At 40.7% G+C, this 23,968-nt stretch overlaps 1 protein-coding gene and 1 non-coding gene across 2 annotated transcripts in view; both read left to right on the forward strand.

Annotated features, from left to right (window-relative positions):
• Positions 1 to 23,968, forward strand: part of Bub1b (BUB1 mitotic checkpoint serine/threonine kinase B) — a 57,783-nt gene that overhangs the window by 22,379 nt on the left and 11,436 nt on the right. Inside the window, exons 6-15 of the mRNA XM_074065654.1 lie at positions 5,586 to 5,758; positions 6,945 to 7,159; positions 7,322 to 7,413; positions 13,873 to 14,102; positions 17,656 to 17,768; positions 18,439 to 18,554; positions 19,736 to 19,785; positions 20,546 to 20,606; positions 20,954 to 21,059; positions 23,515 to 23,771. Coding sequence (XP_073921755.1) covers positions 5,586 to 5,758; positions 6,945 to 7,159; positions 7,322 to 7,413; positions 13,873 to 14,102; positions 17,656 to 17,768; positions 18,439 to 18,554; positions 19,736 to 19,785; positions 20,546 to 20,606; positions 20,954 to 21,059; positions 23,515 to 23,771 — 1,413 coding nt within the window. The remainder of the gene's footprint in view (positions 1 to 5,585; positions 5,759 to 6,944; positions 7,160 to 7,321; positions 7,414 to 13,872; positions 14,103 to 17,655; positions 17,769 to 18,438; positions 18,555 to 19,735; positions 19,786 to 20,545; positions 20,607 to 20,953; positions 21,060 to 23,514; positions 23,772 to 23,968) is intronic.
• Positions 18,893 to 19,023, forward strand: LOC141421127 (small nucleolar RNA SNORA51). Its single transcript, XR_012445801.1, has one exon. It is a non-coding gene; the product is annotated as a small nucleolar RNA SNORA51 (small nucleolar RNA).

Consider the following 23,968-nt stretch of genomic DNA (forward strand, 5'->3'; position numbering starts at 1 on the left):
CCCCTTTTGTGTTTCCATTCATCAGTTAATGGAATTTCTGTTGTTTCTGGGTTTTGGCTATTATTAAATAATGCTGCTGTGAACATTTATGGTACAGGTTTTTGTGTGGATTTCTAGTTACTTTTAACCTATCTTTTTTTAATTTTTGGTGGTACTAAGGTTTGAACTTGGGGCCCTGTGCTTGCTAGGCAGGTGCTCTACCATTTGAGCCACTCTGCTAGCCCTTTTATTTTTCAAGATAGGGTCTCACTGTTTGCCCAGGCTGGCCTTGAACTCTGATCCTCCTGATCTCTGCTCCCAAGTAGCTAGAGTTTACAGGCATGAGCCACTTGTGTCCACCTTCCTTTTTTCTTTTGAGACAGGGTCTTAACTATGTAGCCCCAGCTGGCCTCAGACTCTCAATCATCCTGCCTCCCGAGTGCTGGAATTACAGGCCTATGCTACTAGGGCCGGCTTTCAACAGTTGTTTTGAGTACATTAAAGGTGTCATTTCACTGGTTTCAGGCCTCCACGGTTTCTGATGAAAAAGCTATGATTACTGATTTGCTTTAGCCATTGTCAAGGTTTTTTCCTTTGTCTTTGGTTTTTAGCAATTTGATTAGGATGAATGTAGGTGTGTTTCTTTTGCATTTAATCTGTTTAGGGTTCACTGGACCTTTAGAATTTGTGAATGGTGCCTTTCACAAAATAGGAAAAGTTTTCACTTGTTATTTTTAAAATACTTTATTTTCCTCTTTTCTTGGAGATAGGGTCTCCCTATGTAGCCCAGCTGGTCTTGAACTCAAGATTGTCTTGCCTCAGCCTCCCAAATGGGGGATTACAGGCATACACCACTACATCTGGCAAAAGACTTTCCTATACCTACATCTCTTCTCTCCTTCTGGTACCTAAGTTACACAGATTTTTTTATACCTTCTGATATTGTTCCTAGGTCCCCAGTACTGCTCATTTAAAACAATTTTTTATAAATTTTTTATTAGGATAGATTCATTATACACGGGGGATTCATACTGATAATTCCAATTAGACTTGTATTATACATTGTTCCCATCATCTCTTCCCCTCAACCCCCTCCCCTTAACCCCCTCTCCACCTCAACCCAGTTAAAGCAATTGCAAAAGGTTTCTTAGTTCTGTTTCATACAGGTATATGAATCTATCTTCCACGTATGAGAGAAAACATACGGCATTTGTGTTTCTTAACCTGGCTAACTTCACTTAACATGATGTCCTCCAATTTCATTCATTTACCTTCATTATTCCTTTTGGCTGAGTAATACTCCATTGTGTATATATACCAAATTTTCTTGATCCATTCATCACTCGTAGGGTATCTGGGTTGTTTCCAAAGCTTGGCTCTTGTGAATAGTGCTGCGATGAGCATTGGTGTGCAGGTGTCTCCACTGTATCCTGTCTTACGTTCCTTTGGGTGCCCAGGAGCGGTATCAGTGGATTGTATGGCAGTTCTATCTCTAGTTTTTTGAGGAACTCCATACTGCTTTCCATGGTGGTTGTACTAATTTTCATTCCTACCAACAGTGTCTACAGGGTTCCTGTTTCACCACATCCTAGCCAGCATTCATTGTTGTTATTACCCTTGAATATGGTCATTCTAACTGGGGTGAGATGAAATCTAAGTATTGTTTTGATTTGCATCTCTTTTATAACCAGGGAAGTTGAACATGTCTTCAGGTATTTACTGGCCATTTGTACCTCTTCCTTTGAGAATTCCCTATTTAATTCATGTGCCCATTTTCTTCCTTGGGGTGTTGATTCTTTGGGGGCTGAGTTTTTTGAGTTCCCTGTAGATTCTGGATATTAGTCCCTTATCAGATGAGTAGCTGGCAAAGATTTTCTTCTGTGGGCTGTCTCTTGAGTCTGGTGACTATTTCCTTTGCTGTGCAGAAGCTTTTTAGTTTGATGGAGTCCCATTTGTTCATTGCTTCTCTAAGATGCTGAGCCTTTTGAGTTCTGTTTAGGAAATCGTTCCCTATACCTGTCTGTTCCAGTGAATTTCCTACTGCTTCCTGGAGTTGTTTCAAAGTTTCAGACCTTATATTAAGGTCTTTGGTCCACTTTGAGTTGATTTTGGTAGAGGGTGAAAGACAGGAATCTAGTTTCAGTCTTCTACATGTGGATATCCAGTTTCCCCAGCAGCATTTATTGAAGAGGCTGTCTTTTCTCCATCATGTGTTTTGGGTTCCTTTGTGATCAGATGACTATAGATGCGTGCGTTTGTCTGGATCTTCTATTCTGATCCATTGCTCCTCCTGTCTGTTTTTGTGCCAGTACCATGCTGTTTTTATTGTTATGGCTCTGTGGTATAGTTTGAAGTCAGGTATTGTGATGCTTCCGGCATTGGACTTTTTTGCTCAGAATTGCTTTGGCTAATTGAAGTCTTTTGTGTTTCCATATGTATTTCAAGATTGATTTTTCTATTTCTGTGCAGAATGTCATTGGAATTTTGATAGGATTGTGCTGAATATGTAGATTGCTTTTGGTACTGTGGCCATTTTCACAATGTTGATTTTACCAATCCATGAGCATGGAAGGTCTTCCCATTTTCTAATGTCTTAGATTTCTTTTTTCAATGGTTTATGTGTTCATTAAAAAGGTCTTTAGTTTCTTTTGTTAAATTTATTCCAAGGTACTTTAATGTTTTTGAAGCTATTGTAAATGGGATTTTTCCCTGATTTCTTTCTTAGTCTTTTTGTTGTTGGTATATAGGAAGGCTATTGATTTCTGTATGTTAATTTTGTATCGTGCTACTTTGCTGAAAGAGTTTATGATTTCTAGTAGTTTTTGGTAGCGTTTTTGGAGTCTCTTAGGTATAGGATCATGTCATCTGCAAATATGGATAGTTTGACTTCTTCCTTCCCTATTTGAATCCCTTTTGTTTCTTGCTCTTGTCTTATTGCTATTCAATATAGGAGTGGAGAAAGTGGACAGCCCTGTCTTATTCCTAACTTAAGGGGAATGGTTTCAGTTGTTCTCCATTTAGTATGATATTGGCTCTAGGTTTGTCATATATAGCCTTTATTATGTTGAGAAACATTCCTCTATTCCTAGTTTCTTCACAGCTTTTGTCATGAAAGAGTGTTGGTTTTTGTCAAAGGCTTTTACTGTGTCAACTGAGAGGATCGTGTGGTTTTTGTCCTTGCTTCTCTTTATGTGCTGTATTATGTTTATAGAATTAAGTATGTTGAACCATCCTTGCATCCTTGGGATGAAACCGACTTGGTCATGATGTATGATCTTTTTGACATGTTGTTAGATTCTGTTGCCAGTATTTTGTTGAGAATCTTTGCATCTCTATTCATTAAAGATATTGGTGTATAATTCTCTTTTCTGGTTATGTCTTTATTGGGTTTTGGAATGAGTTTAATGCTGGCTTCATAGAATGAGTTTGGTAGTGTTCCTTCCCTTTCTATTTCCTGGAAAAGTCTGAGGAATATTGGTGCTAGTTTTCTTTAGAGATTTGGTAAAATTCAGCCATGAATCCATCAGCTCCTGGGCTCTTCTTTGTAGGGAGACTCTTTATTACTGCTTCAATTTCATTACATGTAATAGGACTATGTATGTAGGTGATTAATATCTTCTTGGCTCAATTTTGGTTGGTTATATGCATCTAGGAATTTGTCCATTTTATCTAGACTTCCTAGTTTACTATAAGTTTTCAAAGTACTCTCTAATGAGTCTGGATTTCGTTAGTATTTCTGGTTATGTCCCCTTTTCTTCTCTGATTTTATTAATGTGGGTCTTCTGATATTGTTCCTAGGTCCCTAACACTGCTCATTTAAAACATTTTTAATCTTTTTTTCTGTTAGGCTGATGGACTTTAATGATCTATCTCAGGTCATATTCTCTTGCCGTCTTCCAACTCCATTCTTGTATTGAGTCATCCAAGAAATTTTTAATTTCAGATACTGCATTTTTTAGGAAAAAACAAATTTCTATTTTTTTTGTATTCTTTTTTATAATATCTGTTAAGAATTTGTATCTTGGGCTGGGTGGTGTGGCTCAAGTGGTAGAATGTCTGCCTGGCAAGTGTGAGGCCCTGAGTTTCAAACCCAGTACTGCAAAACAAAAATTGAAACTCATTTGAAACACTTTTACCTTTACCTCATTTGTATTATCTCAGTTACAATAGCTGCTTTAATCTCTCTTGTGTGACATTAACTTGTTATTCAGTTTTAATCATTATTTGATTAGCAAATCTACATTTTATCTGTATTTTTTTCTTGTGGGAACAAAGTTTTGAATAGGATATTTATAAATTTTGGCAATATGAGTTGTAAGAAAATGTTTTAAAGATAAATTGTATAGATAAATAAATTATATTACTTGTTCCTTGTCTTTTCCTGTGAGATCTGGCATATTTTCCTGGCGCTCTGTGTGTCACATAATTATGAATTGTGCCTAGGACATTTGCTCTGAGGTTCTGGTCCTGTTGGTTGATGATCTCTAGAGAATGTTGATGTTTATATCTTGGTGGGCAACCGAATTTCAGATCGTTCCAGTGCCATTCAGTTTTCAAGACCTTCGTTGTGCTGCTGTAGTCTGTTTGTGTGTCCTGTTCAGGACTCTTAAGAGTCTGGGGCAGTGGTTATGTCAGAGCTCAAGCGTCAGGTCCTTTCCCTGGTCCATGGCTCAGGAGCAATCCGGGATGTGCTTGTTTGTGTGTACAGTGAGGAGTCCCCTTCTTCCTCTTATTCCTGTCTAGTGCTGCTCTGTACTCTTTGGCACTCAGAATCCCCTGCTCCCACTCTGACCTCAAAGATGTGCTTTCTCTAGGAGTTTTAGAGCCCCACACCCTCTCTACAACAGTTCAAAACAAAACAGGACACAGCCATGGGAAGGTTGTAAGTTTTGCCTCTTCTCCACAGTCCACTTGCTATGGTATACTTTGTACTCACCGATAGTTTCTCTTTGTGCATTGTCTAGTTAGTGTGCAGGAGAGAAAAGTTACAGTAGGCCGTCCACACAGTCCATTCACAGTTTTTATCTTCCTGATGACACTTAGAATGGTGGCAGCAGCACAGAAAGTTGAGTTTTCAAACTCCTGCCAGCTAAGGACAATGTCAAGTTGTGTGCCACTTCAATTCCTATGGGTCGGAAAACTGTGGGTGTGTGGTGTGTGTGCCTGTGCCTGTGAGTGTGGTGTGTGCAGAGAACCCAACGGTGAAAAACATGTGGCGAATGCTAATAGTGGGGCTGTCTGAATTAAGGGTATGTGGGAGTTGGTTACTTTTCAACTATCTAAGTTTTTAAAGTTTTATGGTAAAAAGTTGATGGGAACCTGATTTTTATAATTTCACATTCTTAGTTGCCCTAATTTGATCAACCTAATAGTGATTTTCAGAGTATTTTTAACTTCAAACTTGGACAAAGGGGGAACTAAATCATTCTAGCCAGAACTTTTTCTGATCTCAAGGTGACTCTCCATTTCTGAGAGAATAAACACTTTCTTTGGGACATTTCTGTATTTCTTCCTTCAGTCTATTCGCCTTTGTTTACTTTAACAAATCAGAAACTTTGAGTAGTGGTTATCTCAACCAAAAATTAATTGTCTTTCTCTTCCTTCAGACAATTCCAGGCTCGAGTGTCTCGACAAAGTCTCATGGCGCTTGAGAAAGAAGAGGAGGAGGAGGAAGGTTTTGGGTCTTCTGTACCACAGCGCAGCACACTAGCTGAACTGAAGAGCAAAGGCAAAAAGACGGCCCGGGCTCCCATCAGCCGTGTGGGAGGGGCTCTCAAGGGTGTGTGTGCTAGGTGTTCATTTGGAAAACCCTCAGTCCTTTGTGGTAGGCAAGTTATGCAAGAAGATAAGGCATAAAGATATGTGTAGTAACTGTCCTAGCTTCCTGAGGCCTGGGTAGCAGAAGGAAGTCAAAGGAGAGCTAATAGAACTGTGCAGTAAATCCAAAAAGTTCCAGCAGTTTTGTGTCTGAATTAAGGAATACCTGATATTTAGGAAACATCATCTTCTACATGGTTTGTTTTTTTGTTTGTTTGTTTTTTGGTTTTTTTGAGGCACTGGGGTTTGAACTCAGGGCCCCAGGCTTGCAGAGACAGGTGCTCTTACTGCTTAAATCAATCTGCCAGCCCTGGAAGCATCATCTTCTGAGTTAGAGTTTGTTAGTTGAAAGAAATGTGTAGTAGTACAGTAGGTATCAAACTAAAGTCTCAGACAATGACATTAATGTAGTCAAGGATCCCATCCTCAGCCTTTTACTACCAGAAATTGGGCATACAAAGGTGATGGTAATTAACAGGGAACTTTAAAAATAATTGACAGTAACTTTTTTAGATTAAGTTTAGGTTCATAGCAAAATGATCCAGAAAGTAAAGAAACAACAAACTTTAACTGATTTATAGCAGATAGACATGTGGACCAGGCTGATTGTTTTGGTTTCTTATTCCTCTCCTGGTATCAGTTTATCAGGAATCAGAATGATGCTTGAAAATCCTGGAATTAGAATGCATGGTGTATAGTGCCAGCAGCTATTACATTGAGCTCCTGATGGAGCTTAAAATGATAACCTATCTCACGACAGAAAACATCCCTAATAATGGGTCGATTTTGTGTTCTCTGCTTGTGGTACATTGTGTTGATTTCCACTGAAAGAAAATTTAAAGCTGAAAAATAAAGATTTAGGTTAGTTCTTGATAAAACCAGATGCTGTTATGATGATGACTGAAGGAAGATGTAGAATTTCTTTTTTGGAAATTTATGAATAAAAGATTGAAGGTGGTGGGACAGGGAAAAAGAATAAGACAGAATGATAATGCTACTAATTGATTCATTAAGGTTTAAAAGTTTTAATCTCTTGTCATTTTATGGTAGTGGAAATATTGTCCTTTGGGGAAGAATAGGTGTGCCCTATGTGGTATCCAGCCTGATAGTTACAGACTTCATGTGAGATGTTGTCATTTCTCTCCTAGCTCCAAGCCGGAATAGAGGACTCCAGAATCCAGTCCCTCAGCAGATGCAAAGTAATCGTCAAATTACTGTTTTTGATGAAAATGCCGATAAGGCTTCTAGAGCAGAGTTGTCTAAACCTACAGTCCAGCCGTGGATGGCACCCCCTGTCCCCAGGGCCAAAGAGAATGAGCTGCAAGCAGGCCCCTGGAATTCAGATAGGCCCTTGGACTACAGGGTGAGGGACAAACGTATTGCCAACATAACAAAGACTTCTTTCGGTTTTAGAGTAGAAGAGTATTTTTAGCATCTCTTAATTCCTTCTGAATATCTAATCATGATCTGTGTGTTTTGTGGCAGAATGTAAAACTATGGTAATTTTGGTTTTCTTTATTTCCAGCCTCATGGCACATCAGCTTTGCTAACACCTGCACCCCCGGTGCTTCCCAGTTTTACTCCATATGTGGAAGAGACTGCACAGCAGCCAGCCATGTGAGTTTGGTGTCCAGATGCCTTCAAGTGTGAGTTATTAAGGGTGAACAGAGGCACCTGTTGTAGTTCCAGAGATATTTCTGTCTTTGTAGGAATGAAAGTAGCAACGCAAAGCTTTGTGTCCTCTGTTTGTATTCCTGGAGTATGTTAGTGCTAAAAGATCATGGAGTTATATTTTTATCAGAAAAAAATTAATTAATAATTAATAATTAATTAATTAATTAATAATTAGGTTTATATTCACATTGCTGTAACAAATGTAATCATTGCCAGGCGCTGGAGGCTCTTGCCTCCAGTACCCATAATCCTAGCTACTCAGGAGGCAGAGATCAGGAGGATCATGGTTCAAAGCCAGCCCAGGCAAATAGTTCATGAGACCCTATCTCGGAAAAACCCTTCACAAAAAATAAGGCTGGTAGAGTGGCTCAAGGTGCTCAAAGTATAGGCCCTGAGTTCAAACCCAAGTACTGCAAAAACAAACAAACAAAAAAAAGAAACACCCCACAAAGGTGGTAATCATTGTGATTTAAGTGAGATGTTCTACTTTTAAGCAGATAATCAGTCTGAGGTTTTGTCTAAAACTTATCTTTGCCAAGTTCTAATACTAGGTTCAGTTCTGTGCCTCAGTGTACCAGTTTCTTTGTCAATTAATTTAGAACTCATACTAGATACCATAACAATGCAAAAATAAGTAACATTTTTAAGCAAAAATTCTGAGGAGAGCTCAGGAGCAGGGAAGCTATTTCTTTTTTTTTTTTTTTTTAATCTCGGGGCCTACACCTTAACCACTCCATCAGACCGTTGTTTTCTTTCTTTTTTTTTTTTTGTGATGAGTTTTTTTGAAATAGGGTTTCGTGATCTATTTGCCCAGGCTGGCTTCGAACTGAGATCCTCCTGATCTCTGCCTCCTGAGTAGCTAGGATTACAGGCATGTGCCACCAGCACCTGGCTCTTTCTTTTTTATTTATTTATTTATGTTGAGGGTTTGTACCCATGCTGGCCTTGAGCTCAGTATGTACCCTAGGCTGGTTTTGAACTCAAAATCTTCCTGTCTCAGCCTCCCCAGTGCTGGGATTACAGCTGTGCACTACCATGTTCAGCACTGGGGAGGCTATTAAGAAATTCACATGAACCTTTATAGAAATTGTTAGCATACATTTATAGAATGTAATTTTTCTAATGTTTCAAGTCACTTTTTAGAAGCACAAATTATATAAAAGTTAACATGGTAAAGAAAATGTTGAACTTTATTCTTATTTAAATTCTTTTTCATGGGTGTCTTATTTGACATCTCTACACATTTTTCTTTAGGTTGAGGGTAGGGTGGGGTTTGAGATAAGAGTCTTGCTGTGTAGCCCAGGCTGGCTTTGAACTCATAATCTCCCTGCCTTAGCTTCTAGAACACTGCATTACAGGTGTATGCCTCAGTGCCCACATGTGTTGTGAGTTTTTCTTTTTGTTTTGGTGGTGCTGAAGGTCAAACTCAGTATACTTACTAGGCAGGTGCTCTACCACTTGAGCCACTCCACTGGCCCTTTTTTTCTGCCAGCTCTTGGAATAGCTTCTTATGTAAGTGCTTTATATGTTTTCCAAATGGAAATAGTTATGCAAAATGAATTGACATTGTATGAATTTTAAAGCTACCCAGAAAACTTTTTAGATAAAGTAAAATCTAAGTTTGGTTTGGAACAAGTTTAAGTTCTTTATTTTTCAGTTATACTTTTTAAAAAAAGAAATTATTAAATTGCCAGGCACTGTGGCTCACACCTGTGATCCTAACTACTTGGGGCAGGGGCGGGCGGGAGGGGCTGAGATCAGGAGGATTGTGGTTCAAGACCAGCCCTCAACTCTTATCTCCAAAATAATTAGGGGAAAATGGACTTGGAGGAGTGGCTCAAACTGTAGAGAGCCTGCTTGGCAAGCATGAAGCCCTGACTTCAACCCCAGTACCTCCCAAAAAACGTAAACCAAACAAACAAAAGTATATATAAGTCCTCATGAATGATTTGGCCTCTGCTCACATCTCTATTTCCCCTTCCCACATGTGGTCACACTAGGCGATAAGCTCCTGAACTTGTCTAGAACACCCTCGCCTCCCCTCTTACCTTCTTCCACCTGGCTTATTTTTATTTCCACTATAGGACTGTGCTCAGATGTTGTTCCCTCCAGGAAACCTTTTGTGAAACACTTGCTATTATCCGTTCCATCTGTGCCACCCCCCTCTCCCACCATCCTCTCCAGATTTGCTTCATACCCTACACAATGTTTACCTCCCCTTGTAGACTTTCTGTTTCTTCCCATCTGCTAGGTCAGGTACTGTGTCTTCCAACTCTAACTCCAGTAGCTGACATAGGGTAGGTGTTAAATGTTTTATTGAGTGTTTGGGTATATGTAGTTCCAAAACTAAGTACTTCTGGAAATACATTTTGTGTAATTCAGTTCTAGAAATCATTTGAATACAAGAATTACTGGATACCAATATCTTGTTTTATTTTCCCTAATTTTAAATAGTTTCTGCTGCCAGCTTTTTCTTTGAGTAGATTTTAGTTTGGAATGACTTTAGATTTATAGAGAAGGTAAGAAGACAACACAGAAAGTCTGTGTACCCCTACTCCACATACCCTGATGCAAGCGAACACTTTCTAACCTGCGGTGTATTTGCTAAAACTGAGAAATTACCATTGATGCAGTACTGGTGACCACTAGAGAGGGCTCTGAGGCTCCCTCACTTTGATCTCATTTTCTGCTGATGTCCTGACACCAATCCAGAATGCCAACTTGCATTTAGTAAGCTTTCCTTTGATCATCTCCTTTGACCTAATTTTTTAAAGTACAAGTTGAAAAATAAAAACACTTGTTCCAAACAAAATTCAAATCTTGTTTTATCTAAAAAGTTTCCTGGCTAGCTTTAAAATTCATTGTCATGTCAATTCTTTTTGTTTTATATAGCCATTTCAGTTTAGCAAGCACAGTCACTTACGCATTTGAACAGAAAACTATTGGAGGGCTTTTGTTTTTTCTTTTGTTCCACTTATGAAGTAGCTACAACATTTTTAAACTAGAAAATTATTTCCAGTTACAACTATTTAGTGGCCAATCAGGGTTCAGAATCCAAGTTTTCTGACTGCCAGTTTTTTAGGATGATACATTTTTTGTGATATGCTGCTTCTCGTACATAAAGCTTCTGTTCCATTCCCTACTCCTTCAGACTTGTACTTTAATACTCAGTATTTAATTTAGTCTTTCTTTTCTTTTCTTTTTTTTTTTTTTGCAGTTTTGGGTTTTGAACTCAGGGCCTTGTGCTTCCTCTACTGGAGACTGCACTATTTTATATTTCCACATTCCCATATGCATGAGTGTCCTCATTTCTCCACATCCTTGCCAATATTTGTTGGTATCTGTCCCTGGTTATTACCATCCTTGTGAGTGTGAAGTGATCCCTTTTTTCCTTTTTTTTTTTTTTTTTTTTTTTTTTGGTACTGGGGTTCAAATCCAGAGCCTCATACATGCTAAGCAAACACTCAACCACTGAGCTGCATCTCCAGCCCCTCTTTGTGGTCTGATATGCAGTTTTCTAATGACAAGTGACTTAGAGCATGTTTTCATGGATTTTTTGGCCATTTGTACATCTCTGGAGAGACATGTACTCAAATTCTTTTGCTGTTTTTAATTGAGTTGTCTTTTCATGGTTGAGTTGTAAGAGTTCTTTATATATGATAGATATAAGTTTCTTCTCAGGTACATAATGTACAAATATTTTCTCCTATTCTGAGTTGTCTTTTTACTTTTTATTTTATTTCTTGGCAGTACTGAGAATTGAACCCAAGGCCTCATTGTGCTGTGCTCTATTGTTGGACCACATCCTCAGCCTTTTTGTTTGTATTTTGTTTTTGAGATAGGGTCTTTCTGACTTTTGCCTGGACTGACCTTGAACTCTAGATCCTCCTGGGATTATAGGTGTGTGCCACAATGCCCCACTTTCTTTTCATTTTCTTGATGAAATCTTTTGAAGCCCAGAAGTTTTGTTGCTGTTTTTATTTTGTTTTATTTTTTTCTGACAGGGTCTCACTGTGTAGCCTAACCAGACCTCGAACTGGCTATGTAGTCCATGGTGGCTTTTAATTTGAAATCCTCTTGCCTTGGCCTCTCTTGTACTGGGATTATAGGGATGGCCACCACTCCAAGCCAGTTCTTTGAGTTTTGACCAATGCATTATGTCATCTTTCCATCATTCTATTGCCTTACAAAAGTTTTACTGCCCTAAAAATCCCCCATGCTCCATCTTCTTCCCTCCCTTCCTCTCCCTGAGTCACTGGGAACTACTGATCTTTTTTATTGTCTTTACAGTTTTGCCTTTTTCAGAATGTCATATACCTGGAGTCATACCCTCTCAGACTCGCTTCTTTTGCTTGACGATATACATTCAGGGTTCCTGCAAATCCTTTTTCAGCTTAGTAGCTCCCTTTCCTTTAGTGGTGCATGATATTTCATTGCACAGATTTACCATAGTTGTTTATCCATTCACCTATTGGAGGATACCTTGGTTGCTTCCAAGTTTTAGCAGTTATCAATAGGTTGCCTAAACATTCATATGTAGCTTTTTGTTTGCACAGAAGTTTTTAATTCATCTGACTGGGCTGGATCGTAAGGCTAAGTTTATCTTTGTTCTAGTTTGCATTCCTAGTAACTGTGGATGAGTTCGCATTGCTCCTCATCCTTGCCAGCGTTAGTGTTATGAATATTTTAGATTTTAGCCACTCTAATAGGTATGCAGTGGTGTCTCGTTATTGTTTTAATTGCAGTCCCTTAATGACTTCTGATGTTGAGTGCCCTTTCATATGCTTATTTTTCATCTGTATATCTTTGATGAGATAACTGTACATATTTATTTTAAATTTGTTCTGAGAGCTGGCCTCTAGTAACTCATGCCTGTAATCCTAGCTACTCAGGAGGCAGAGATCAGGAAGATCATGGTTCAAAGCCAGCCAGGGCAAATAGTTTGAGAGACCCTATCTTGGAAAAAAACCCATTACACAAAAAGGGCTGGTGGCATGTCTCAAGATGTAAGCCCTGAGTTCAAACCCCCGTACCAAAAAAAAAATGTTCTGTGTTTTTTGTTGTTGTTGTTTTTAAGAAAGTTCTTATAAATAGAATCATTTTCTGAATTTTATTTTCAGGTTGTTCATTGCAAGTGTACAGAATGCAGTTTTTCTTTTGAGGTGGGAACTACCGTGTTGCCTAGGCAATATATGTTCCTGGGTTCAAGTGTTCTCCTGCCTTGGCCTCTTGAGTAGTTGGAACTATAGTCGTTCCCCATCCTACCCAGCAACTTGGCTGATTTAATGCGATCACGTTCTTGGATTACTATATAGAGATAGTTTCACTTGATCTTTTCCCATCTGGGCTACTTCTGTTTCTTTTTCTTGCTCTGGCCAGAACTTCTAGTACAGTGTCAAATAGAAGTGGCAAGAGTAGACATCCTCGTCCTATTCCTGATCTTAGAGGGAAAACATCAGACTTAAACAGTGATGTGTGATGTTAGTGTGAGTTTTTTAGAGAAGTCCTTTATCAGGTTGAGCCAGTGGGAGAAGCCTTTTAAACATGGACATGCTTAAATCTACCATTATAGTTTCTGATTCAGTTGACCGGGGAAGGACCAGATATCTTTAGTTGTGGTTGTGTACATACCTGTAATCCCAGCTACTCAAGGGCTGAGGCAGGAGGACCTTGTGTTCAAGTCCAACCTGGGCAACCTAGGAAGGCCTTATCTCAAAATAAAAAAAGAGTTAGGGTCATAATTCAGTGGTACAGTGCTTGCCTAGCATGCAAAAGACCCTGGACTCTATCCCCAGTACTAGGAGTGGGAGGGAAGCATATAAGAAAATACTTCCCCTTAGTTAAAAACCTTAAAGTAGGGCTGGCGGAGTGGCTCAAGTGGTATAGCACCTACCTATCAAGTGTGAAGCCCTGAGTTCAAACCCCAGTGTTGCTCATATAATTCTATATTTCTAACTAATTTCTTTGGATGCAAATCAGTGAAAAATTACTTCATTGCTTAGGTTAACTTCCTTTCGCACACTGGGTTTGAATAAGATGTAGTCTTCAGGCTTATTTTTACCTATAAGTGATAGATGACCCTAACCTACTGCTCATTTCCTATCTCAGAACACTGTCCACCTCTTTCCTGGTGTTGGGGATCAAACCCAGAGCGTGAGTGCTCGCTCATGCTGAGCAAGTGCTTTACCTCTGAGCTACATTCCCAGACCCAGGGCAAAATTATTGAGGATCCTTGTAAGGTACTTTTAGCCCCTTTGTTTAATCTTTCTTACTTCTCACACTTTTTTCTCTTGAAATGGATAACGTATAGCATTGCTGTTGGCATTGTCCATGTGTTTAGTGAAAACATGTAAGAAATAACATTTGACTTCACAGTCAATAGTAATTATTTTGTGTCTTTAGGACACCTTGTAAAATTGAACCGAGTATAAACCACATTCTAAGCACCAGAAAGCCTGGAAAGGAAGAGGGTGATCCCCTGCAAAGGGTTCAGAGCCATCAACAAGAGTCTGAGGAGAAGAAAGAGAAGATGATGTATTGTAAGGAGAAGATTTATGCAGGAGTTGGGGAGTTCTCCTTTGAAGAAATCCGGGCTGAAGTTTTCCGGAAGAAATTGAAAGAGCGAAGGGAAGGTATGTATGTTGGTCTAATTCAAATTTGTGAAAGTAGCTTTCTATAGGAAGGTTGAGCTGAAACATTAAGTCTAAGGAAAGTTGCCCCGTTATCCACACCTTTGTGTGATGTTTCTGTGGCCTGCTGTTTCTCTCTGTATATACGCTGAACTCCCATTGCTGCTGCCTACATAAACCCTTGTGGAAAAAGTGAGTCTGTACTCAGGCTGAAGGAAGAGCAGCAGCTGGAGTGTGCAGGAGCAAGTCATATTCCCCAACGAAATAAACAGACATCTATGATCCTGACTTGCGTGCGTGTGTGCCATGCTGTTAAGTACTTTTCTAGTTCACATTTTTGAGGCAGAATCTCACTATGTAGCTCAGGAAGACCTTGACCTTGTGATCCTCCTGCCTTTGCCTCCTGAGTGCTGAGATTACAGGTGTGTACCATCACTCCCAGCTGAGTACTTGTCTTGATGTTACCTGAAGTTAAGTCATTGCATCTTTAATACTCAGCCTGAAATTCTCCAAGGGCTTATTTAGAATAACATATTTGGTCCCATCTTAGCCACTTAGAATAGTGACTTGTATTCTCTCTTAAAGACATTATCTTCTTTCTAAATTAAGGGACGCTTTAGTGTAAGTTGAGAAACTGAGGATTTGAGGTAATGGAGTCTGGAGTACTTGGTAGTGGCAGGGAAGCGGAACAGGCTGAAAAGCAGAGAAGGAAATACTTGGGGTCTAGGGCATTAGCACCTGAGGAGAGGAAGAAAGGGGACAGTCCAAAAATAAATTTCAGCCATTTACACATTTTGGTTATGACCTATACCAGGAAAGAAGAAAGTAATGTTTCTTATACACAAATACCAGGATGGCCTGATGCTGTAGGCCAGTTCTCTTAACAGGAGGCAATACTTCTGTGGTTGGCTGTGGCAAGTTAAAAGCACACTTCTGTAAAGTGGACTGTCAGTAAGCTTAGAATTGCCTTTACTTGTTACATTGCCTTCCAAGGCTGACACAAGTGCTCTGGTTCAGGTAACGCATTCAAAATGGAGCCTGTGTATCTAGATAGGAAGGAGGCATGACTGTAAAGCAAGAAGTTAGTGGGGTGAGGCTTTTTAAAAGGAATTGTCCCAAGAAAGAAATAGGCAGCAGGGGGTGGGGGTGGGGGTGGGGAGCCTGCTGAACTGGGGGAGGGGAACTAGGTTTTTAGATCATACATTATTAAGGAAAAAATCTAGCCCATACCTGGCATATAGAAGTAAGACAGAAGTACATTTTATTCTCAGCTCCCAAAGGACCCATGCTAGGGTTAAGTGGGATTTGAGGAGATAAAAAGGCATTGACCTCTGAAAGGTTTTGTGGACTTTTTCTTTTTGTGTGTGTTTGGGGACGGGGGTTGCTGGGGATTGAACTCTGGGAGTTTTGTTTGGTTTCTTGTTTTTTTTTTTGTTTTTGCTTGTTTTTTTTGGCAACACTGGGGTTTAAACTCAGGGCTTCATGCATGCCAGGCAGGTGCTCTACCATTTGAGCCACTCCACTAGCCCCTGCTTGATTTCTTTTTGAGACAAGGTTCATAATTTGCTAAGCGCCTGGCTCGGCATTATTTTTTTCTGTCTCTGCACCATCACTACCACAGCTTTTCAATTCTTTGACCTCTGGCAGTCTCTTCCTCAACTCCACTCATTACCCCTCCCATGGTCTTACTGTAGACCTTGCCACCACTGAAATCTGCTTTGAAGTTCCTGTATTTTGGCCCATCACCTTCTCTTTTAGCTCACTTGCTATAGGACTGTACTCCTGGAATCAGAAATCGCATCTGTCCCTAACACTTGCTGTCTTACTATTCATTGCCATGTTTGTGTCCTGACTTCCTGTCTTCCCAGCTTAGCCATGATCAATCATTCTCATCCCTTCCCTAGAAATACCCTGTGTGTGCACCTGGCAAGACCTTAACCCTGCTTATGTTCAGCTGTCTGCTCACATTGTGCACCTGCATTCCAGTGGCTTAAATATACCTGTTAGTGTACTGGTCTCATGTTAAATCTGTAACCACAAATCTCAAATGGGTATTCACCAGTGCCTAGCAGTCTTCCTATGGTTCCCTGGTAGATGGGTTTCTTCTGTCTGCTAGACAACTAATTTTCAAATCATTTACATCTTTGTCCCTTCTCAGCTATGATCTATGTCCTAGTTCATTGAGAAAACAGAGGCAGTCTACCAAATCTACCATCTTATCTAAAGTCTGTGCTCATACACTCTCCCCAGCAGTCTTTCTGTTAAAATTGGGCTGGCGGAATAGCTCAAGTGGTAGCATGCTTAGCATGTGAGGCTCTGAGATCAACCCCCAGTACCGCCAAAAAAAAAAGTTAAAATTTTTCTATTCCTGTTAGGGTCTGTCCATTTGTTTGCTTGGTTAGTTCGTTGCTGTTGTTTTTTGCAGTTTTGTGTGTGTGTGTGTGTGGGGGGGGTGTGTTACTCAGGCCCTCATACTTGCTAGGCAGGCGCTCTAGCACATGAGCCACACTTCCAGCCCCCATTTGAGTTTTAGAACTTATCCTCTTCTCATCTCAAAGATTTGGCCCTGACAGTTTTCTTTCTCCTCCAGCATTTCTCTCTTTCTACTATTCTCTTCAGACAAAGGCACTGCTTTTTAAGAATTCTCCCATTGTCCGCATATTCCTCTCAAGCCATTAGCCCATTTTTCCACTTCCATTTACAGCAAGATTTCCTGGGTTGTAATCAGATTTTTTCATCATCCATTATTTCCTTGGGCTTCCGTTCTCTTCAGTGACACAGCTCTGATCATGGTCACCATAAACCCTTTTGCCAAATCCATTGGCTGTTTGTTAAAACACCATGTGAAGTCAGGCGTGGTGGTCATAGATATAATCCCAGCTCTAGGGAAGGTAAGGTAGGAGGAGCGTGAGTTTGAGGCCAGCCTAGGCTAAGTAGCAAGACCCTGCCTCAGTTAAAAAGCAAAGACAAAAAAACCCATCCATGACTTAGCCATTCCCTGCCTCTCCAACACCATCTGTTACTAGTCTCCCTCTTACTGTGCTGCAACCAGGCTGGTTTTCTTCTGGATTCTTGAACACACTGACCTTTTTCCTGCATTAGGGGAACTTTTTCTAGGTCTTTCTGTTACCCGCCCTTTGGCTGTCAAGTTTCAGCTTTATCAGAATGGCTGTATCTGATCACTGGTCTTTAGTAGCCACTGAGCTCCAGCTTTTATCTAGTCCCAATTCTCCTATCATTTTATTTACACACCAATTTTTATTAATTTCTTTGTGTGTCTCCCATACTTAAATGTTTGGCATCACACCACCAAGAACTTGGTGTTGTACATCACTGAACCTGTTTAAAAGTTTACTTGGCACATACTAGATAGGGTACTCTTATTTACTATGTGAATAGTAGAGACCTGGACCTCAAATTGAGGCCCTCGCTTCACTTGTATCATTTTCTCCTGCACTGACATCTGCAGTGAGGATTTAAGATTAACCCCCAAAGGCAGTTTTGACAGAATAAGTTGCCTGAGGAGCAATGCCTCAGCCACCTCTACTGTTTCCAGCCGAGCTGTTGACCAGTGCAGAGAAGAGAGCAGAGATGCAGAAACAGATTGAAGAGATGGAGAGGAAGCTGAAAGAAATCCAGACTACTCAGCAAGAAAGATCAGGTGATCAGGTAATTTTTACTTTTTTAATTCACAAACCTAATGTTTGGGGAGTTACATTAGCTTTTGGTGGTTGTTTGGGTTTTTTGGGGAGGAAGGTGAGTTTTTTTGTTTGTTTGCTTGTTTGTTTTTGTTTTTTGCAGTGCTGGGGATAAAACCCAGGACCTGTAGATGCTAGGCAAGCACCCTACCTTTGAGCTACATGCCCAGGCTGAAATAAATTTAAACATATATTGTTAAATGAAGTATAGAAGGTTAAAGTCTTCCCAGCCCCCATTCAGTTCTCCGTAGTTTGTTATTAATATCAGGGAAGAAATTTAACAGGAGACTTCAAATAGAAGTCTTGGCTTATGAAATAAGTGACACAACTCATGGCTTCTTACTTATATTTTAACCTACATTTTGCTAACTGATTTTAGCAAAAAATCAGTTTTATTCCAGTCATCTTCCATGGAAATGGGTTACGTAAAGAAATGCAGTCTGTGTTTGGCACTGCTCAGTTGAGTACAACAGACCAGTTTGTCCTGGGAACACAACTCTTTGGAAGGACTGTGGTACAGACATTTTGTGTGGTTAGTGGATGCTGAGGGGAGAGCACAGTAAAGCCAGCATTAGCTAGAGCTAGAAAGTAGCCAGCATTTTCTGGATGAGAGAGACATTGCTTTTATTTTAATAAAACAGCAAAAAGAGAGGGTGCTTATAGAGGAGCCAGCCCAACTGCCAATTGCTTCAGAGTCCCAGGAAATGCCAGGAATGGCCCTGTCCAGTTCTGCATGTCCACTCAACTCTTACCCCAGGTAAGACCCCATTGGCAGAAGGGTTAGGGCTTGTAGGAAAGTATTTGATTCTAGTGGCTTGAAGTTTCCTTGGCTCTGACATGATTTTTTTTTTTTTTCTTTGCGGTCCTGGGGCTTGAACTCAGGGCCTACACCTTGAGCCACTCCACCAGCCCTGTTTCTCACGAACTATTTGCCTGGGCTGACTTTGAACTGTGATCCTTCTGTTCTCTGCGCCCTGAGTAGCTAGGATTACAGGTGTGAGCCACCGGCACCCGGCTCACTCTATTTTTTTTTAAGTTTCTGTCACAATGTAAGCTTTCATGCTGACTTTTTCCATTTAAAAAAAAAAAAATCATGGCCTCCTGGTGCTTACCACAGCTGTGTTCTTACACTGACTGTATAGAAAGAGGAGGCAAAGTAAACCTACCCCATATGCACCTCAGCCCAGGCCATATGCCTGGTCTGCATTGTGAATGGGGAAACATGAAGTGGGAAAAAAAGGGAAAAAAAAAAATCATGTTCCTCCCGGGCCTGGTGGTGCATTCCTATAATCCCAGCAAGCATATAGTGGGTTTGAGACCAGCCTGGGCTACACATCCAGACCCTGTCCAATAAAACAACAAATAAGTTTGCCACCAAGAGAACTGTTGACATAGGTAGGTGTTTGTCTCCTTATGTGCACTATGGGTTCTTTTTTTTGTGGTCTTGGGGTTTGAGCCACTCCACCAGACCTTTTTTTGATGGGTATTTTCTAGATAGGGTCTCACAAACTATTTGCCCAGGCTGACTTCGAACCGCGATCCTCCTGATCTCTGTTTCCTAAAGCTAGAATTATAGGCGTGAGCCACCGGTGCCCCACTGTGCACTACTTTTTTTGTGACACTGGAGCTTGAACTTGGGGCCTCACACTTGTGAGGCAGGCTTCTACCACTTGAGCCACTCCACCAGCCGTGTTTTTTGTTTTATAAAATTGGCAGCTTACCACTTTGCAACCTACTTAACAATGTAACTTAGTGTCTCCCATTAAGTATACTTCCACAGCATTTTTAATGATCAAGGGTCCATCTTCCAATAGAATTTGCATTGACCACAGTAGGATATTTCTTAGAATCAAGATTATATTTAATCTTGAACTTTTAAAAATCAAACAGCTCTTTCTGTGGTATCAAGCACACGTTGTAAAGCAAATGTCTTCACAGGGAAGCTTCACTGGCAGAAAACATTTGGCAAGATGAGCCTCACTGTGAAGGTGAGTTTCACTGAGGAGCACAAGAGGGGCTTGTGCCACAAGTGGGATTGTCTGTCGTGATTATGGGAAAGTGATGCAGACAGGATAGACGCAAAATTCATCACCGCTTCGAATTGTTTGGCTTGAATAAGATTTTAAATTTACACTGACTACCAAATAATCTGCCACATAGGTCCTGTACACCAAGCTAAGCATAACACTAGTGTCCAGCAGCCAATACTGTAAGGAAAGTGGTTTTTGGAGGGAAAAAATTTTAAATCGGTTCTCCTTTCTATTCAGAAATGTGTTAAAAAACAGTAGAAACATGAATATCCACTTGGAAGTAGTTTTGCAAAAATAAGCCAAATTGAGTTGAATTGTAAATCCTAACACTGCACCACCCCCTCCCCAGCCCCGGTCACAGGGAAACTGTGCAGGCATGGCACTGGCAAGGCTAACGAGAACATAAGAGAGCCAGCCTCAGTAGATGAGTCTTTAAAACACGTTTAGGAGTCTCTTCTGGAAGAACATTCTGAAATATTTACAAATAAAACAATCGGGTTTTGGATTTGGGGAGTAGTAGCATTGCTGGAGAAATAATTGAAGCAAGGTCATCCGTGGTTAGGTCATTGTTATAATTAAATGATCTCTACTTTTCTATGCTTGAAGTTTTTCATCATAAAACAGATTGCCTTTCTGCTTTCAAACAACATAGTACATTGTCTCGCTATCTTGAAGAATAAAGCAACTCCTAAAATAAATACATGTGGACTCTCTATAGGTGCCAGTGTACCCTTCTCCATATTTGATGAGTTTCTTCTTTCAGAAAAAAAGGATGAAAGGTTTGTTGGGTTTTGTTGTTGTTGTTTTTTATTTAACCTAAGTTTCCTGCTGTTATAACTGAGAGGAGCTGGGTGTGGTGGCACACGCCCAGAATTCAAGCACCCAAGAGATTGAGGCAGGAGGATCTCAGGTTCAAGGCCAGCCTGGACTACATAGCTGGAGCCTGTCTCAAGAAAATTAGAAATTGAATTAAGGGGTTATTGTTATGTTTCTTCCTTCCTTTCCCTTCCTTCCTTCCTTCCTACCTCCCTCCCTCTCTTCCTTCCTTCCTTCCCTTTTCTTTCTTTCTTTTTTTACTGTTGTCTTTTAAAAGAAAAATTCCTAAATGGAGTATGTCTCTTTCCAGCCCTTCTGCAGATCCCTCACGGGTTTTAGCCCAACGAAGACCCCTTGCAATTCTCAAAACTACAGAAAGCATCACCTCAAATGAGGATGTGTCACCAGACCTATGTGTAAGATCCCTAAGCTAATATAAACACACTATGAATTGCTTCATCCAAATCTCTCAAGTTTATGGCTATAGTTGAGCATGGTGGGGCACACCTGTAATCCCAGCACTTGGGAGATGGAGGCAGGAGGATCTTGAGTTCAAACCCGACTGGGCTATACAGGGAGACCCTGTCTCAAAAACAAAACAAAATTTAAGGTTAGAATTACAGTCAGTAAGGTGAAGTAAGCATGTTGCTCGGCACCACCAGCACACAGCACACAGTGAGAGCTGCTTGTCCCCCGCAGTCGAGGAGAGGGGCACTGAGAAGCGTTGGACGCCGGCAGTGCTAAAGATAGTTACCGTAAGACTCAGCACTTCTCCTTGTGAACATGTATCCAAGAGAATGAAAATTTGTTTTTTTAAAATCTTGCGTACAAGCAGGTGCTGATGGCTCACACCTGTGGTCTTAGCTCCTTGAGAAGTTGAGATTGGGAAGATTGTGGTTCAAAGCCAGTTCTGGCAAATAGTCTGAGAAGACCCTGTCTCCAAAAATAACTAGAGTAAAATGGACTCTAGGTGTGGCTCAAGTGGTAGAGCACCTGCTTTGCAAGCGCAAAGCCCTGAGTTCAAAACCTGAGCCCCACTTAAAAAACTTGTGCACAAATGTTCGTAGAAATATTACTCATGGCTGGGCGCGAAGATGGCTCACATCTGTAATCCTAGCTACCTGGGAGGTAGAGATTGAATTTTTGCCAGCTTGGGCAAAAATTGAGTAAGACCTCCATCTCAATTGATAAGCTGGCGTGGTGGCACACATCTGTGGTCCCAGCTACAAGGGAGGCCCTAGTTAGGAGGATTGTGATCTGAGCTGTAGCTAGGATGTTTGAGGGTTCAAGTTGGCCCCAGGCGAAAACACAAGACCCTACCTGAAAAATAACTAAAGCAAAAAAGGGCTGTGAGCATGGCTTAAGTGGTAGAGCATTTGCTTAGCAAATGGATGCTCTGAGTTCAAAATGTTGCCCTGTAAAAGGCATGAAATACTGCTATGTGTCAGGCTCGTGGATGAACTTTGAAAACATACTAAGCAAAAGAAGCCAGGCATGTCAAGTAAAGAATCATCTCTGGTCGGCCGTGTAAACAAGCACCACATCGTGACAAATGTGACTGAATTTACAGGAACTATCTAGACTTGCAGAAGTGAATTGGGGGTTTCCAGGGGATCAGGGAGGGTGATGGAAAGTGACTGCAAATGGATTTAGGCTTGCTTTCTGAGTGATGAAAATGTTCTGAAGTTAGACAAGGTGGTGATTATGCAACCTTGGGAGAATACTAAAAACCACTCAAGTGTGCACTGTGCAAGGGTATCTTTATGGTATGTGAGTCATATCTCAAAGTTTTAAAGGTGGGAAGAATCACTGGTTTGACAGCCTTTTGTGCTTTTAATTTTTTTAAACAACGTGGCAAAGATGTTTGTTTCTTTTTTTTATACAAAATGCTTTTTGTGACAATGGAAAAGTTGTGTAGGATGACCTTACACATAAAAGACCCTGCATAGACATTGAAGCCGAAGCCCGAGTTGATTCCTCCTAATAGACCGACAGTGCGGCCATATGGTGTTGAACGTGATGGGCGTGGCTCAAGTGGTAGCAAGTGCAGACCCTGCCTGAATTTAAATCCTAGTATTGCAATAATAATAATAATAATAATAATAGCACAGAAAAAGTTCAAAAAGTATGACAAGAGCAATAACACATATGCTATAATTTCACTTTTTTCAAAACTTCTTTTTAAATTTTTTTAAAACTTCTTTATATATCCTACCAGATATCTGTGTTAATAGTAGAGCCTCTGTGGAGTAGGAATGGGGTAGAGATAGGTAGTTGCATGCAGGAGAGTGACCTTCTTTTAAAGTAATTGACTATTCAAAACCTTGCCCATATATTACCTTTAAAGATAAAGGCATGTTTTAAATGTATAGTAAAAATGTTAGGAGCCAAGTGTGGTGGCGTACTACTTTAATCCCAGCACTCTGGAGGCTGAAGCAGGAAGATCATAAGTTTAAAGCCAGCCTGGGCGTACATAGTGAGAGCCTATCTGAAAAATAAAAACTAACAGAATTAGATTGGATAATGATATTTCAGGTGATTTTTTTCTTTATGCTTTATGTTTTCCATATTTTCTATTGCTGTCATAAATGACCTTTAAGATATAAAGTAAAAAATCAAGTATGTGGCATGGAGGAGGAAGATGTAAAACTAGAACAGTGGGCTACCAGGACTTTCTCACCAGTGCATTTGGTGTGTGGAGTCCTTCCGGGATGAAGGATCATTTTCTGTGCTCATTGTCTTCATCTAGAAACCCTGATACTCCACTTGTGCATTCCAGGTCACCAAGGTGACGTGTCTCTGAGTTAAAAGGATGGGCCGTTTGTGTGTCACTGAAGTGTCTCACTTGACTTCACATGGCTTTTATTTCAGGATGACCTTCTAGGAATCGAGCCTTTGAGTGAGGATGCCATTATCTCGGGGTTCAGGAATGTAACCATTTGCCCTAACCCAGAAGACACCTGTGACTTTGTCAGGGCTGCCCGCCTTGCATCCACTCCTTTTCATGAGCTGATGCCTTCTGGTCCTGTGAGACGGCTGCAGGACGAGGACCTGGATGCAAAGGCCTGTGAGGACCAGCAGACATGCGGCACCCTCTACAGTCAGACCCTCAGCACCAAGAAGCTAAGGTCAGTGACTGGGGCTCCAGGCTCTCAGACAGCGTGTGTGTCAGTCACAGGGAGCTGTCATCCAGCTGCTGCTGTCTGCCAGGCACTGGATCACTCAGTGCCCCATACGAGAGTACAGCTGCTCCAGACGTGTCAGCAGGATGTGGTGACTGGCTGGATTTGAGGGCTAGAAGAGTCACTTTTGCTGGTTTAAAGAC

Source organism: Castor canadensis, chromosome 2 (assembly GCF_047511655.1).
Source record: "Castor canadensis chromosome 2, mCasCan1.hap1v2, whole genome shotgun sequence".
Classification (NCBI taxonomy): Eukaryota; Metazoa; Chordata; class Mammalia; order Rodentia; family Castoridae; genus Castor; species Castor canadensis.